This window comes from Anopheles coluzzii, chromosome 2, assembly GCF_943734685.1.
Source record: "Anopheles coluzzii chromosome 2, AcolN3, whole genome shotgun sequence".
NCBI classification, from domain to species: Eukaryota; Metazoa; Arthropoda; class Insecta; order Diptera; family Culicidae; genus Anopheles; species Anopheles coluzzii.
In genome coordinates this window covers 59,002,630-59,019,048 of record NC_064670.1, presented here as the reverse complement: position 1 = coordinate 59,019,048, position 16,419 = coordinate 59,002,630, and the positions used below count along the sequence as shown (strand labels likewise).

The window sequence follows — 16,419 nt, the reverse complement described above, 5'->3', positions numbered from 1 at the left end:
AAATACTTGGAAGCTTTTTCACCAGTAACACGTTTTGTTGGTTGGTCGCTCAATCATCTTTTATTGTGCATTTCGACGACACATGTCCAAACTCACCACACTTGAAACATTTCGGTCCGCTGTTCTTACGCACACACTCAGAACTACGATGACCGGTTTCACTACAATTATAAAAACGAACTTTTGTGCTCATCGTTTTTGTTTGGCGACGGTATTCTGCGAAGCTCTTAATGTTTTTCGGGTCGCTCCTTTCTGAATAGCACGCTCTCGGAATTGAATTTTCACTTTTAAAGCACTGATCGTACGCACTTCATATAAAGCAGCTCTCTGCGTTTCGTCTTCCGTAATCCCATCTATGATGTACTCACATATGCTCTCCTCGTCCAAATCTATCTGTTTAGCAATGCGTTGCATTCTATAGATAAAATCAAGCGTCGTCTCGTCCTTTGCACGTCGACATGTTGCTAGCTGGCGATGAACATCAGTGGGACGCACTCTTTTCCCAAACTCGACCTAAAGTGCTTTTTTCAATGCCGAAAATGACGTTATGTTGCCAATCGTGAGTAAGAAATTCCGCGCACTGCCGGTCATTTTCTTGCGACACATGATGACTTTTTGTTCATCGACCCATTTTGCCATTCGCGCAACCGCTTCAAATTCATTCATCCACACACATAAATCGATCGTCTTATCGGAACCGTACGTAGGAATACTTTCCTCTACATCTCTAAACGAATAAGGACGCATTAACGTTTTTACCCAGTTGCAAATCGGCTCTGGTCAAGCACAGACGTACTTCCAGATAGCTCCGAATAACAAAACTAATACGTACAAACGCACAAAATCACAAAGTATACGAAGGTACGCACATACTCTTCTCTCGCAATGGGAGCAAGAGGAAGAAGGGGCAGAAAGCCCAAAGCACCACCAAGACAACTACACATAGACAAAACCGATACGCGCAGTCGTTCGGATCTATCCGAAAACAGTTTCGCTCTGCTTAGCGACAACGAAGAAGAGCCACCTAATCAGCAGAGTAAGAGATCTCAGCCAGTGACCAACACTAATACGTCAAATACACCAAGCAGTGATACCGGTAAACTACCACCAATAGTGGTTAAAAGTTCATCAGTGGGTTTTGTACACAAAGCCGTAATAGCAGCAGGAGTAGTACGTTACAACACGAAAGCAACGTATAACGGCACGATCGTTCAGGTCACCAATACAAGTGATTTTAGATCAGTAGTAAATCACTTCAAAAAAACAAATATCCCTTTTCACACGTACCAACTGGAAGAGGACAAAACGACTAAAATCGTTCTTTATGATTTACATGAACTACCAGATGAAGAAGTAGAAACCCTGTTAAAAGAGGAAAACCTAGTTCCTAAAAGTGTAAAAAAGCTTGCACTAAGACAAAAACGCTATGACGAACACGCAGTATACCTAATCCACTTTAGTGTGGGTAGCGTGTCTATGCAACTACTACGAACTATCACCGCTCTAGACCACTGTGTGGTAAAGTGGGGATATTATTCCAAAAAAGCCGGACCCATGCAATGCAAAAGGTGTCAACTATACGGTCACGGAGCAATGAACTGCAACCGCGTAGAAAGATGTAATAAATGCGCCGATGAACACGCATCATCGGTATGTCCCCTTACCGCGGGGATATCGTCGAGTGACGGTAAAGTACCAGAACATAAACTGAAATGTGCCAATTGCGAAGGAAACCACACAGCGGGTTATATGGACTGCCCAAAACGTCCCGTCGTAGCAAAACGCATTACAAACACTACGAAAGGCTATCGACCGAACTTAGGAGACTTTCCTACACTTCCTCAACCTAAACCGATACCGGGTTGGAAAGTAAATTCACGAGTAGACAAACCTACGCAACACACATCTAATTCGATACCAACGCGCATAGGTCAGGGTGAAAGATTTAAGGCTCATGAGGAGCTGTTTAGCGCAGAACAAATAATTCCCATTGTTCAGGAAGTATTCATAAAGCTGGAGCAATGCAGAAGCAAACAAGACCAGATAACAGCAATCTTCCAAGTGGTTGCCAAGTTTTGTTTTCCGTGATGGATTTCCAAGGTAATGTACGAGTTTCATACTGGAATGCCAACGGCATTGCCAATAAAAAAACAGAGTTGTCCCATTTTTTAAATGAAAACAACATCAGCATCATGATGTTAGTGGAAACGTTCCTAAAACCGGTGCACGTGTTTAACATGCCAGGATACAATAGCTATAGACTAGATAGATTATCGGGCCCCAAAGGAGGAGTGATGGTTCTTGTTAGTAAAACAATTAAACACCAGTTGATAAAACACTTAAACCTCTCAATAATTGAAACAATAGGAGTTAAAATTTTCACGGAGCAAAATAATTTAACATTTATCACTGCATATCATCCCGGCTCGAATATTAATATGCAGGCATTCAAAAATGACATTATAAAACTAACGTCAAGAAAAGATAATTTTTTCATCTGTGGTGATCTTAATGCTCGCCACAAAATGTGGAATTGTGCTTCTCGTAATCAAGCAGGAAAAATCCTTTTTGAGGAATCACAAAGAGGTCAATTTTCTATTTATTACCCAAATAAACCAACTTACGTCCCTAGAGATCCCTCTAGAAAGTCATCAATACTTGACCTAGCTTTAACTAATAACCTTAACCTTTTTTCTCAGTTAAAAACAATTACAGCGCTAACTTCTGATCATCTACCGATTTGTATTGTATTGTATTGTATTGTTTATTGTATAAGTGATTGGCCAAACAAGCGGCCTTATCACTGAATTTAAACTAAAACTTAAATAACTAACGCAGTGTACAATGACAAAACCGATCAACAGAATCTAGTAGGTAGGTGCCAGTCAAATAAAATGTAACGCTGATTAAATTTACGGGCCATCGCAGTCATTGGGTCGTTCTCGCTATATGCACGTCTTGTAAGGTCAGTTCTTAATAGTCTGTAGTTACGGAACACTCTAGGAGGGACATTTATGTTGACTCTAGCCAGTAGTTCTGGCGAATCTATCTCACCGACAATAAGTTTGGACAAAAACGTACATTGGGCATTATCACGTCTCCTAGCAAGTGTGTCCAGACCAAACAACAAACAACGAGTATGATACGATGGGCGAGGGGTTACATTACGCCACGGAGTGAAGTGTAGGACAATACGAGTAACTCTCTTTTGGACAGCTTCTATTCTATTGGACCAAACACTAGAGAACGGACACCAAACTGTAGAACTAAACTCGAGGATGGAACGAACATAGGACTTATACAGAGTTAACAGGCAGTGTGGGTCATTAAGTTCTCTCGAATGTCGACGAATAAATCCTAGCATTTTGTTAGCTTTGTCTAAAATATCACAGTAATGTTGTCGGAAATCTAGTTTGCGATCCAGGGTGACTCCTAAATCCCTGACCGTATTGCACCGCGGTAGTTGTGTCCCTGATATGCTATAGATATACCTTATCGGACTAGCTATTCTAAAGAAAGACATTGACGTACACTTATCAACAGAAATTAGCAGGTCGTTGTTGATACACCAGTCAGAGAAAACATCAATCGATCTTTGCAGTGAAAGAGAGTCGGAAGTATTCCGTACGATACGAAACAGCCTAACATCATCCGCATAAAGCAGACAATCTGCTTCCGTAATGGCCAGTGTGACGTCGTTAATAAAAAGCGAGAACAGCAGTGGTCCCAAGTTGCTGCCCTGAGGGACGCCAGATGAACTCTCGAAAACCTTAGAGGAGACACCATCGATTTGTACGTAGTAGCTACGTTCAGAGATATAGGACCTGAACCAATTCACCAGCGGAGTAGAGAGACCGATCCGGGCGAGCTTAGCCAACAGCAAGCGATGGTTCACACGATCAAACGCAGCCTTAAGATCAGTGTATACTGCATCCATCTGAGCTCCGGAAGTAAAGGCTGCGTGGCAGTTGGAGACGAATTCCACCAGGTTTGTGGTAACACTGCGTCGAGGAAAGAAACCATGCTGGCGTGTAGAAATATAAGAACGACAGTGATACATTAGCGAGTTTTGTATGACGATCTCAAACACCTTGGCACAAGAAGGCAAGGTGGTTATACCGCGGTAGTTCTCAGCAGAGTTTTTATCTCCTTTTTTGTACACCGGAAACATCACAGAGGATTTCCAGGCCGTGGGTACAGTACTTTGTGCAAAGGAGAGTTGGTAGATTTGAGACAGAGGCTCTGCTAAAAATTCGCGGCATTTGGCAAGGATTTCCGTAGGAATACCATCGGGTCCAGGGTTGTATGAGGTTTTGACCTGCTGCAGAGCACGTAGTACAGTATCTACCGAGATAATAATATCGCGTACATCAATGTCAACAACATCACGGGGCACATTATTTAAAGCTGCTTCTAATGATAAGCTTGCATCATCCGTAGTAAAGCAGTCCTTGAAACGATCAGCAAATAAGTTGCACATGCCTTCCTTACTGCTTGTGGAGACGTTGTTATATGTGAGAACATCGGGGAGCGAGCTGTTACCGCGTTTTGATTCAACATACCTCCAGAATCGTGTTGGGTGTCTGATGAGCGATAATTTCACTCGAATGAGATAATTAGTATGAAGTTGTCTGTTATAGCTTCTATATACATTATGGGCAGCAATGAACCTTAACTTGGAGTGTTGTGTACCATTTGTACTGTAAAAGCGAAAGCATGACGCTTTGTTTTGCTTTAGACGGCGTAAACGTGCATCAGACCATGGTGGACTGCGACGCGGTGGCATTAGAGGACAGCAATCAGATATAAGCGCCAGTAGTGTTGTGTTAAATAGTTCCAATGCTGAGTTAACATCCGGATTACCTTCCAGGAAAGACCAGTCAGTAGATTGAAGCAGTTCAGCTAGACGGATAAAGTTAGTTCGCCTGTAGTTACGTGTGCCGGACTCACGGTTTGGTGAGGTAGAACGCCAGGAACGAGCTGTATTGCCAGCACCAGTTAAGTGTAGTTCAACAGGAGGATGATGAACATCAACGGCAACCATAGGGAAAGGAGACACCACCGGTGGGGCACAATAATGTAGGATCTCGTCAGGGACAATTATGAGATCGAGAATGTTATTCGATGCATTAGGTATAAAGTTGATCTGAGAAAGTCCATTACTATAGATGCAGTCAAGCAAAGAGCGGCAGTTGTCCGTAATTCGTGAATTCTCATAATTGATTCGCAGTGCAGGAACGTTAGAATCATCGGTGTTCCAGGAAAGATTGGGGAAGTTAAAGTCCCCGAATAGGAGAAACGTATCGGTGGTTGCACAAGCAATATTATCTATGGTGGAGCAGATAGTTTGCATGGTAGTAGTGTTGTTTACTAAATCTGGAGGAATGTACACTACACCCGTGATAAAAGTACGTTTATTACCATAAACTCTTACCCAGAGTTGCTCAACGGTATCCTGTGTAGGACAAAGTATTGTACGTAGGTGTGAAGCAACGGCAATGAGAACCCCGCCACCGATTGATTTTTTACTATTTTTGCTGCTGCGGTCTGTTCTATACACTGTATAATTATCCGGGAACAATTCCGAGGAATCAATCGTTGAATCCAACCATGTTTCAGTCAGGATAATAACGTCATAGTGGGTTGTAGAAACATAGTCAAATACTTGATTGCATTTAGATTTCAATCCTCTAACGTTTTGGTACAGGAACAATAATTCGTCAGTATTATTACGGCAGGCGACCCCTGTAGGATTGACATGATAGCCGTGCGATTGTGTGAGTGTAGTGTCCGTTCTTTGGCGATGGTTTGTTTTGGTTTCACGATCATTAAGTTGCGTGCGCCTTTCGTCAAGCACTGCCTCAGTCGAAAAAATATTGTTTGTTGTAGGAAAAACAATCGTCTGGTAAGTGCAATTATTATTTACTAACGTTGTTTCAGCGCCGGTGTTCTTCGTTTCTTGAGACGTGTCAGGATGATTTGTGTGATTGTAAGTGTGCGCGATGTGCGTGGACTGAATACCGGTGAATATTAGTGGGTTTGCGGTGTTGGTGATGTGCGTGGAGTGTGTGCCGATAAAATTGTGTGATCCAGCAGTGGCGGTGACCGAATATTTAGCACCGTAGGCAAAGTTGTAGGGGTGGAGAGACCCATTGGCGGTTGTATACGAAAATTTGCACTCGGCTGTTGAGTTCGGTAGTCAATGAATTCACGTACTGATAGGCCAAGAGGCCAGGTGTCAGGGGAAAGAGCCTTGTCACGTAGTGATAAAGGCACTAACACTTTAAACGACAGGAATGAGAGTGTAGCCGTATTTGTACCCTGGCGAATAAGACAGTATGCTGTAGCATCGTCAATGGATAAAGCTTGTTTGACCATTTGTACAATTTGGTCACTGGTTGTATCGGGAGAGAGCCGGGAAATATACAACGCGCATTTTTGCACCGCGGAATGAGCGGGTACTATTTTGATTGGAAATGCTGCTATATCCTTTTTTGTGCCAGTTATCACAGGTGGTGCATGAGTTTTGCGTTGAACATCGTCAGTTCGCTTCGTATTGTTGTTTTGGCTATTTCTTTGATTGCTCGTAGCACCGAATGTAAACAATGCGTGATTGTCCTTAATGACATCGGAAAACAAACGTTTGGATGGATTTATGCGACGAATTTTTGCGGGAGGGTGACTGCTACGTGGAGTTTTTAGGTCAAGTTGGCTCATCCGTGCAAACCCAGTTTTAATTTCGTTAGTCAATGGCTCCATAACGGTCTTGATGCTTTCGGCTACTGTCGTTATTGCCGCCTGGAACCCAGATTGCATGGCTGCGTCTTTTACGAACTTGGTGCGCGGATTCATGAAGACGTTGTTGCAGCCAATACAGCACCAGTGTAATTGTTTATATTCCGAAATGCGCAGGAACAGATCAGCGGGAACCGAAGTGCAGCGCTGATGAAATGGGGAGTCGCACAGGCAGCAGCTGATAGATGCCTCCGCAATTTCCATAGTGCAGGCGTTGCAAATACGGGCCATTCTACGGGAAACGGTGCAGGTTGTCGTTGCAGCAACAAGAGCGATGGCGGTCAGGACGCGTGAACTCAGACGCGATCCGAAATGCGAAATATGCGCGAGTTTTTGGGTCACAGAGATAAACGCACTATTGCACGAAATACGAACGGTGTTCTAAAATACTGTGATTATACAGAAACCGAAAAATAGTGAGATAAACAGCGCGATTTTCAAGAAAAGATACTGAGCGATATGCGAAAGCGACTTTTACGTTAAACGTCAAACGTCAAAACGTTTCCTTTACAATTTACAATTCTAGAGCAAATATAATCCCTGAGTATAAAATCCCTGACTATAGCAAGGCAGATTGGAACAATTTTAAATCCCTTGTTAATCAATCTATTGACTTAACCTCAACGCATTTATGTAATATTCATAATGTGTCTCAAATCGATGAAATGATTAAAAAATTTACTTCAAACATAAACAGAGCACATGACAGAGCCATACCAACAGTGATTCCAGGTAAATTTAACATTATACTACCTGATCGTATAAAAACCTTGATAAAACTTAGAAATAAATTTAGAAAAAAATGGCAAAGACACAGATTAGATCCTTCATACCAAAACAATTATTATTTTCTTAAACGGAAAATTGAATACTTAATAACCCTGGAACGGAATAAGGCATGGGCTAATACTCTAGAAAGTATAAATCCCCGTCATAATAACACGAATCGCTTCTGGAAGCTCTTAGGCACTATAAAAAACCAACAAAGAAATATTCCTATACTCAAAAACCACAACCACTATTTACTTACGACTAAAGAAAAATGTGAAGCTCTTAAAAATCATTTTCAAAATGCGCATAATATAACACATCATAATGTTAGTCCCATTGAAAGTAGGATAGTTAACAAAAATGAAAAATATTTGACTTCCAATATGAGAAAACAACCACATTCATCTGAACTTATTAAACCAAGCGAGCTTACGAGATTAATTAAAAACTCAATAAATAAAAAATCAACTGGTTGTGATAGAGTCAACAACAAAACCATTAAGCATCTCCCGAGAAAAGCCATAGTCTATCTAGTTCTTATTTTTAACGCATGTCTACAACTAGGATATTTTCCTTCTGAATGGAAAATTGCTAAAATAATTGCTATTCCTAAATCTGGTAAAGACCATACGAATCCTGAAAGTTACAGACCAATCAGTCTTCTAAGTTGTTTGGGAAAACTTTTGGAAAAACTGATTGCTATCAGAATTCGCAAACATGTCGATAACAATAATATTATACCTGAATCTCAATTTGGGTTTCAGCCTGCTAGAAGTACAACACATCAGATCCATCGATTAAAAAATAGCATTTTTGAAAATAGGGAAATAAAAAAATCTACTGGTTTAGTGCTTTTAGACAATGAAAAGACTTTTGATTCGATATGGCACCAGGGACTACTTTTCAAACTTAATAAGTTTAATTTTCCTCCTTACATAACAAACATAGTAAGATCATTTTTGAATAACCGGAAAAACTCTGTACACATTGGAAAATCCAAATCGAAACCATACCATAATGTAGCTGGTGTACCACAAGGAAGCGTGCTGTCTCCTCTGTTATTCAATATTTACATAGCAGATATACCAAACACAAGATATTGTTCTAATTTCCTTTATGCTGATGATTTCGCTATCTCGTCCTCAGCGAAAAATCCTAAAACAATCATTAGACGCTTAAACATCGCACTAGAGGCGTATGCTAAATATTGTATAAACTGGAAGCTCAAAACCAATAGTACCAAGTCAGAAGCAATCTTTTTTACAAGGAATACGTGTATGAGAAGACTTCCCCAAAGAGATCTAGTGATGAGACAAGAAAACATACCATGGAAAAGGAGAATAAAATACCTTGGTATGCACTTTGAACAACGTGTTACATTCAAGACACAAACTGAGAATACCCTTATAAAATTAGACAAAATGGTTAAAACTATGTACCCCTTCCTAAACCGGAAATCTAAATTGAATTTAAAAAACAAATTACTTATTTATAAGGCATTTTTTCGGCCAGTAATGACATATGCTGCACCAGCCTGGAAGGGAATTGCTCAGTCTCATTATAAAAAGTTACAAATTAAGCAAAACAAAATCCTTAAAATGATTATTAATGTCCATCCATGGTTTAACACAAGAGAGCTTCATAGGATTACAAATATGGCTACAATTAAAGAATACGTTGAAAGAATCTATAGAAAATATCACGATAGTTGTGAATCGAGCGAAATTCCCATATTAAATCAATTGGTAGCTTAGCATATAATTTAGCTAAATTTTAGGCTTAGTTATAGGTTATGGTCTTGTTTGTAATATATAATGTAAAGTTAGTTAGTGTAGTTTGCTTAACTAGGTTAGTTAGTTTAGTTAGCATATTTAGATAGGATAGTTTCTAAAACAAAATTTGTGGGTTTTTTTTGTAAATTTTTCCCACGTTACTACTCAACATCAGAACAAAATCGAAAAATCCAGCAATTGCTACACAGAAAACATTAATGAGGAAAGCTTAAGAGTCGAACCCATTATCGCAAGGAAAACTTGTAAAACATAATTAAATTTAATGCTTCGAATTCAAATAAACTACTACTACTAACGTTTTTACCGCCGAATCCATTTCATGTACACCTGATGCCTGTCCCGAATCTTGAACTGATTCTGAATCGACATCATGAAATTGCTCTATGTCAGCCGATCCACTTTTTGATGTTTGCTGATCATATTCCATCAATTGTATCGCCATCTCTTCCTTTGTTCCCGTTGCAGGTAGACTTTTCAACTCACATAACCGCATGAGTTCCGTGCGCGTATAGTCTTGTATCAGGTTCAACACTCTTTCTTCCGCCATTTCGCTTACTTCACACTACACCTTTACTTCACGCACACCGAACTTATTTGCTCAACACGCGCGCCGTCTTTTTGCAACGTTTTTTTTTACAATCACGCCACCTGCGTTCTTTTGTGCTACTACGAGCGCACCGTCAAATGCACTCCTCTCATACGCACCAACACATACACGAGAGCGCCTCTGATACACGACGTCATTGTGTGATGACGTTCATACACGTATCGCACAAAGACGTCATCAGATAATTGGCACAAAACCTGTTATCCCAAGTAGCAAACCGCCACCCGTGTAGAGGTGTGTGCGTGTGACGAAAAATTATGGATTAAATACGGGGGAAGCGGGGTTTGCAGTCTTTCGTTCGTCATACACACATGCATTTACCAGCGGATATCGCTGGACCGAGTACTAAAAAGTTACAGGTGTGTGCGCTATTTATCAACGAATACCTACTAGCCTCGTCAACAATCTTCAAAGTGAGCGACGGAAAGAAAACGTTTTCCAGTTTTAAAATATTAAGGTACACACTTAAAAATATTTCACGACCTCGGTTAAAAAAACTGCCGAAATCCGTCGTCTCTTTCGATTCTTGCTGATATGTCAGTTGAAACAACCCAGTAGCCGAAAATCAGTACCATTTAAAACTGAAATATCAGTTAAATAAATATTTGAACCGAAACTCGGCAACACAATATGCCGAGCACATACGTTAACACTGCTGTCACCGAGATAATCCGTCAAAATAACCGAGATTTCAGCTTTACTACTTGCATTAGCCGAGGCTCGGTATTCTATCTGTCATTCGCCATTCTGTTAATCTCGTGCTAATGAAACGAAAACCTGTCGGAGTGATGTTGTGATGTAAAATAAAAAATGTAAAAAAAAGTGAAAATGAGTCTCTCAGCGTGAAAAAAACGAGAATCAGTAGCGTGCGATCGAGCTCAGGTATGGAGCGGGGTTGGAAACTCCATCAGCGCACGCAACCGGTGCTCTTCAGAGCGTCGCTCGGAGCAGTCCCTATTCAAGGATCAGATGAGGAAGCTAATCCGGTTGGTTCAACCTTTGCCAGACCGTTCATACTTCCAGGATTCATTTCCGGTCACCTACACGAGGTAAGTATCAACACTCGATCACATGAAATCTAAAAAGGGTTTACTCAGACTTGTTTCACTCTGCCCGCTTTACAGAACCGTGCCTGTACCAGTGCCCGCTCCTTGTCCGGCTCATTTTCCTGTACCGGTACCACATCCAAACGCTGTGCCCCATCCGGCGGTTGAATCGGCGCCTGCCCAACGCTTTCCATCACATCAAAAAAACCCATTTGATACGCAAATAAAATCACTAAAATAAAAATAAAATGTTTTTATATTTAGCCGAGATCTCGATTTGTTCTAACCGAAAATCTCGGTTAAACGTAAACGTCAAAACAAAATGACATTAAGGGCGGTGGCAACGCTTTTTCGCATGCGATTTTATCGGACGCCCTGTCAAATTTTTGTATAGGATTTGACAGATAACGTCGGACGACGAACTCGCACGTCCGACGTTATCTGTCAAATCCCATACAAATCTCGTCCGATAAAATCGCATCCGATGAGCGTTGCCACCGCCCTAACCGAGATGTCGGCAACAGAAATTTTACCGAGATCTTTGCCGAGATCTCAGTTGTGCAGATGTCGGCAAAAATTAACCGAGATTCGGCAAATTTTTTTAAGAGTGTAAGTTTTGATCAAATCCTATGCGCTAAACTCTCCATAGTAATACATACTACATTCATTCATTATTGCTTCATTCAGCCCCCGGTGAGGACGTCATTACTTAACAGAAGCCTGTTCAACACGCGCAGCGCCTGGTCATGACGTCATCATTAAACTGAAGCCAGCTGAACACGTGCAGCACGGATAGTGCTGCTAGGATCCCGTGCGCGCTAGGAGGAAGGAAGAACGAGAGGAGTAAGAACGGTAAATTTGGAAGGGGGAAAGCGTTCTGCCGTCTACACAGCGAGAGTATGGCAAAACATATGTGGGAAGAGAGAGAGATATTATTCAATAAACAGCTTGCGAATGTGTGCATAAAGCAAATGTGAACAGCCTCATCATTTCTATTAGCAATCCGAAAAAGGGGGTGTAGCAAACACATTGGTATGCGTGAGCGGCTGACGAAACCAGAACTTTGAATTCTTCTATTGAATCCTTCCCGGACGAGCCCCGATGTAGAAAGGGTTAGAATAGGTTCATGAAATTCGTTTATTGACTGTTCGCTTCGACTTCCCGATTGCTACTGCTACTCCTCACACACTTATACAGTCTGTTCTCGAGTTACACGGTTCTCGACTTACGCGGATTCGGAGATACGCGGTTTTCTAAATTTGACAGATTAAATATCAAATCAGTACAATTTGCTTCAAGTTAGGTATAAATGGCATTTTGGCTAACAAACTGAAACCGCTAAAAAGCCAGAAATATTAGAATTTTCTGCACGAATTATCTGAAATAAATGATAAAGTGTATAAAATAACTAAATTAAACCAAAAACTCCGAGTAATCAATAGTATTTTAGTCAGAAAACGTGAAATTTGACATACGCGGATATTCGAGTTACGCGGATTCGACGGGAACGCAGAAACCGCGTAACTCGGGAAGAGACTGTACTCGAAGTAAATTTCTTTTCGTTCCCAATTGACAAATTATATCAGGGCTGTCGAACCCCATTCCCACATATATCTGGGACATTGCATAAGAATGATAAAATTTCCGGGTTAGAGCGACCGCCACTAAAGTAAAGTAGGAGTAAATGTAAACTGATTTGCGTATTATATTTGTGTTTCCATATTTTTTATTTAGAACGATTCGAGATACGATTATTGGTAAAAGAATAAGTCTTTAATGATTTTCGCCGATCGAAAGCACCATGCGGTATAGTAGCGCGTGATGGTGAAATCAAAACCTTGACCAAATTCTTTAAATATCTAAATGATGTATTATGGTATAAAAAGGTAGAATTTGATTCTCCATACAAATTACCTTCTCCTACTCCCCACCTCCCCACCCACACACCAACCCAACACCGTTCAATTGCGGACCGTTAGAATATTTTCAAAACTAATCCGGCTCGCGACCCAAAACGAGTTTGACATCACTGATCTAGAGAAAAAGAATTGGGAATACTTAGTTTTCTCATAAAATATTTTGATTTTGCTTTACACACACACACACACACACACACACACACACACACACACACACACACACACACACACACACACACACACACACACACCCCGTGCGACAACGGGAGTCTTTCGAAGATTCCCCCTCCTTGTAAAAAAAAAAAAAAAAAACACACACACACACACACACACACACATACACTTGTTAGTTTCATGAGGATACTTAATCTCGGGTAATTTGTAGAACTAAATTTTTTTGGGGCCGGTCTGGTGGTACAGTCGTCAACTCGTGCGACGTAACAACATGCTCGTCATGGGTTCAAGTCCCGGATAGACCCCATACGTAGGACTGACTATCCTGCTATGGTAACAATAAGTCACTGAAAGCCAAACTCACTTCACTAGTGGGTACAGCCAGGCCTTGACCGAAAGCGGTTGTTATGCCAAAGAAAAAGAATAAGATTTTGTTTTTCAATACATTCTTCCTCATAAAAATATATTGTTTTCTAGGTATGAACCAATATGTTCAAAACAGAGATTGAAACAAATTATTTTACAATCATTAGAGGATCACATATAAAGAGGTTCAATAACGGTTCAAAACTGACTTGATCTTTCAAATTTGACCCAAAACACCCTTCTATGATATTTTAACAATGTCGAAATGTTTGGGATTGTTACAGACCCACTTTTCCATCGCTGTTCTCTTGAATAGCTACGAAGGCTTTGTGGTACAGTTTTCAATTCGCATGAATTAACACTTTGACCCCTGGCCTTACATCGCAGTGCTATGGGGGAACAAGTATCGCGATGGCAAGAGATCGTCAATTTCTTGTGCGACTGTTATCACTCTTTTGATTCATTGCGATAAGCGGCGTTGCATATATCGCTCTCATTCTCTCTTTCCTCCCTTATTCGTTCTAAAGAGAATCGCTGAACGTCAGATACAAAGCTGAGGGGTCAGCAAAAGCCGTCAAACGGATCAATATGACGATTCACTTAAAGTGTTAACAACATGCCCGTCGTGGGTTCAAGATTCAACTGACAATCCCTGCATAGTAAGGACTGACTCTCCGGCTGCGTGGTACTAAACAAGTCTCGAAAGCCTGTAAACACCGAAATGACCACGTAGGTCGTTCCGCCAATAAGAAGAAGAAGAAGAAACGAACAATTAAACCAGGAAAGTTGGCTAGAAAGGCCAAACACTGAAGAAATAGAAAAAAACGGGTGTAAAGGGATCGAAAGGAGGAATGTTAAAGTTGCTCACCGGTAAGATGTCTCAATAACATATATTTTGCCAAGTTGACTTGTATGTAATATGTAAGTTTATGCACATTATTTGTTAGTTCATTGATTCCTATACGTTCTTATATTTCCTTGCATACATACTATTTCACGGGTTTTAATGCGTTATGGATTGATTTTATTGAAGTTCTTCAATAATAACTAGCATTATTTTTTCATTCTATAATTTTAATTTTTTCATGTTCAGATCATACAACATTATTTTTATTAAATCTCTGAAACACTACTCATATATTGTCCTACTCATATATTGAAACAATACTCATAGGAAACAATTTAATGATTGTTCAAGTATTTTTTGCCATATAAAAACAACCTCGAAGTTCATTTGCCTCTATCAGCAAAAGTATTTGTTTACTTTTGTTATTGCCGCAATATGCTACGGTATGGGGATATATTATTTTCTACGCTTGCTGATTGCTATTTGACAAGTTTGAAATAATTAGGAATGACCGTCAATACATAAACACGTATGCAATGCACGTAGTTACCGTTTCACGTGTTAATATAAGTAAATAAAATACTAGAACTATTGTTATATACACAATATACACTCTTTCAGTTTTAAATGAAACGAAATCAATGGTTTAAATGAATGAGAGCGAAATAGAAAAATCCTTCGTTACTTGTTTTCTTGTTGTGTTGTGCTTAACGATGGAACGTAAACGAAAGTAAACCGAAAATGGAATGAAACTAATTGAGTGAGAAGAACACTAAAACTAAGAAAAACCAAAATTGAAAGAACGCTCCCCTCTGGCTTTTTGCTAGCTATGCAGTTCTTCGATGGCCAGCATTCGGAAGTTACGTACAACAAATAGAATAAATGGAGTGAATAAATGATTTACAGTGTTCACATTTACAAGTCTGAAGCAATTGGAATTCCAAATTTAGTGGTGGTGAAAGATATTTATGTGGAGGTTGTGAAGAGATGGCTGCAGTTGTTATTGGACAGTAGGAAACGAAGCATCGTGAAGTGTTTGCATTTTATACATCTGGTACATCTGGTTTTAGGAATTTAAAATAGTGACAGCATTTTTTGCGAACAATTTTTATGTTGGTCGGTCAAAATCATTGATTCAACAAGTGATTTGTAAGTGTTTTTTTTCTTTTACGATATTGTATCTTTGTTTCAATACCCATTGTTAGCATGCTAGAACCATAATTCTTAGCTGTTATTTTGGAGATCGTCAACATATCTGTAAAAAAGCGAAAAAGTTTTGTGTGTATTATATTACAAATGAATCATTTACACGTTTGATCGAGCGTATATAAGGAACTCCATTTCTTCGACCTCATTAGTGTGATTTAGTTTTTAAGATTATTGTAAAACACGAGAACTTTCTTTCCGTATACGTGTAAACATAGTCCATAGACACACTAATACACATAACCAAAAATGTAAACAACACCTCTAATACAGGCGACCCTCGAAATACGACTCACTCGATTTTGATTTTGATAATTTATAGTGGTCTATATTTGATGACCTTTACATATAAAGAGGCGAATGAGAATAATTAACCCAAAGTCGGTAAGAAATAAAAACATTACATACACATTTATGCAGATTCCCTAACTACCCTTATTTGAATATTTATGTAGGGTAAACAATTTTTGTAATAAAAAAATCATTGCAGGGTTTTCCAAGTCACTTTCAAATGTGCACATAATTATTCACCGCATCCAAAATGTTTTTCAACAGCTTTCAAATGGTGTATTTGCTTCAACATGAAATTTCATTTTCAACACATAACAAAGAACTGTCCAATTCAATCCAGGTCCAAAATTACAATTATTGTGATGGAAATAGAATGTCCGATCTATGTGGAATAACATTTTTTTCACGCGATGAATAACAATGTTTACATTCGAAAGGAAGATGGAAACCTCTGAATAGATTTTTAAAATAAATTCGTGTATTTCATAAATCACAAGCTCATATTATAAATTAAAACTCTTCAACTCTGGTTTCAACCTTTGGATTGACAGATATTCGACAAACCACTCTTTCGACTCACACTTTACTTTAGGGCTTACATCTC

At 39.7% G+C, this 16,419-nt stretch overlaps 1 protein-coding gene across 6 annotated transcripts in view; it reads left to right on the top strand.

Annotated features, from left to right (window-relative positions):
* The window catches only part of LOC120948058 (cytochrome P450 306a1-like), a 101,458-nt gene that overhangs the window by 25,387 nt on the left and 59,652 nt on the right, over positions 1–16,419 (top strand). For 3 of the 6 annotated variants that reach the window (XM_040364032.2, XM_049605236.1, XM_049605237.1), the window contains exon 1: positions 14,690–15,467. The exons of 1 other annotated variant lie outside the window; for it this stretch is intronic. Coding sequence is in view for 1 of the 5 variants with exons in the window: in XM_049605233.1 (XP_049461190.1) it covers positions 5,759–5,905 (147 nt within the window). In the remaining 4 variants the exon portion in view is untranslated. Of the gene's footprint in view, positions 1–5,668; positions 5,906–13,680; positions 14,342–14,689; positions 15,468–16,419 lie in introns of those variants that run through there. 2 more of the 6 variants (XM_049605233.1, XM_049605234.1) reach the window with 2 other exon arrangements.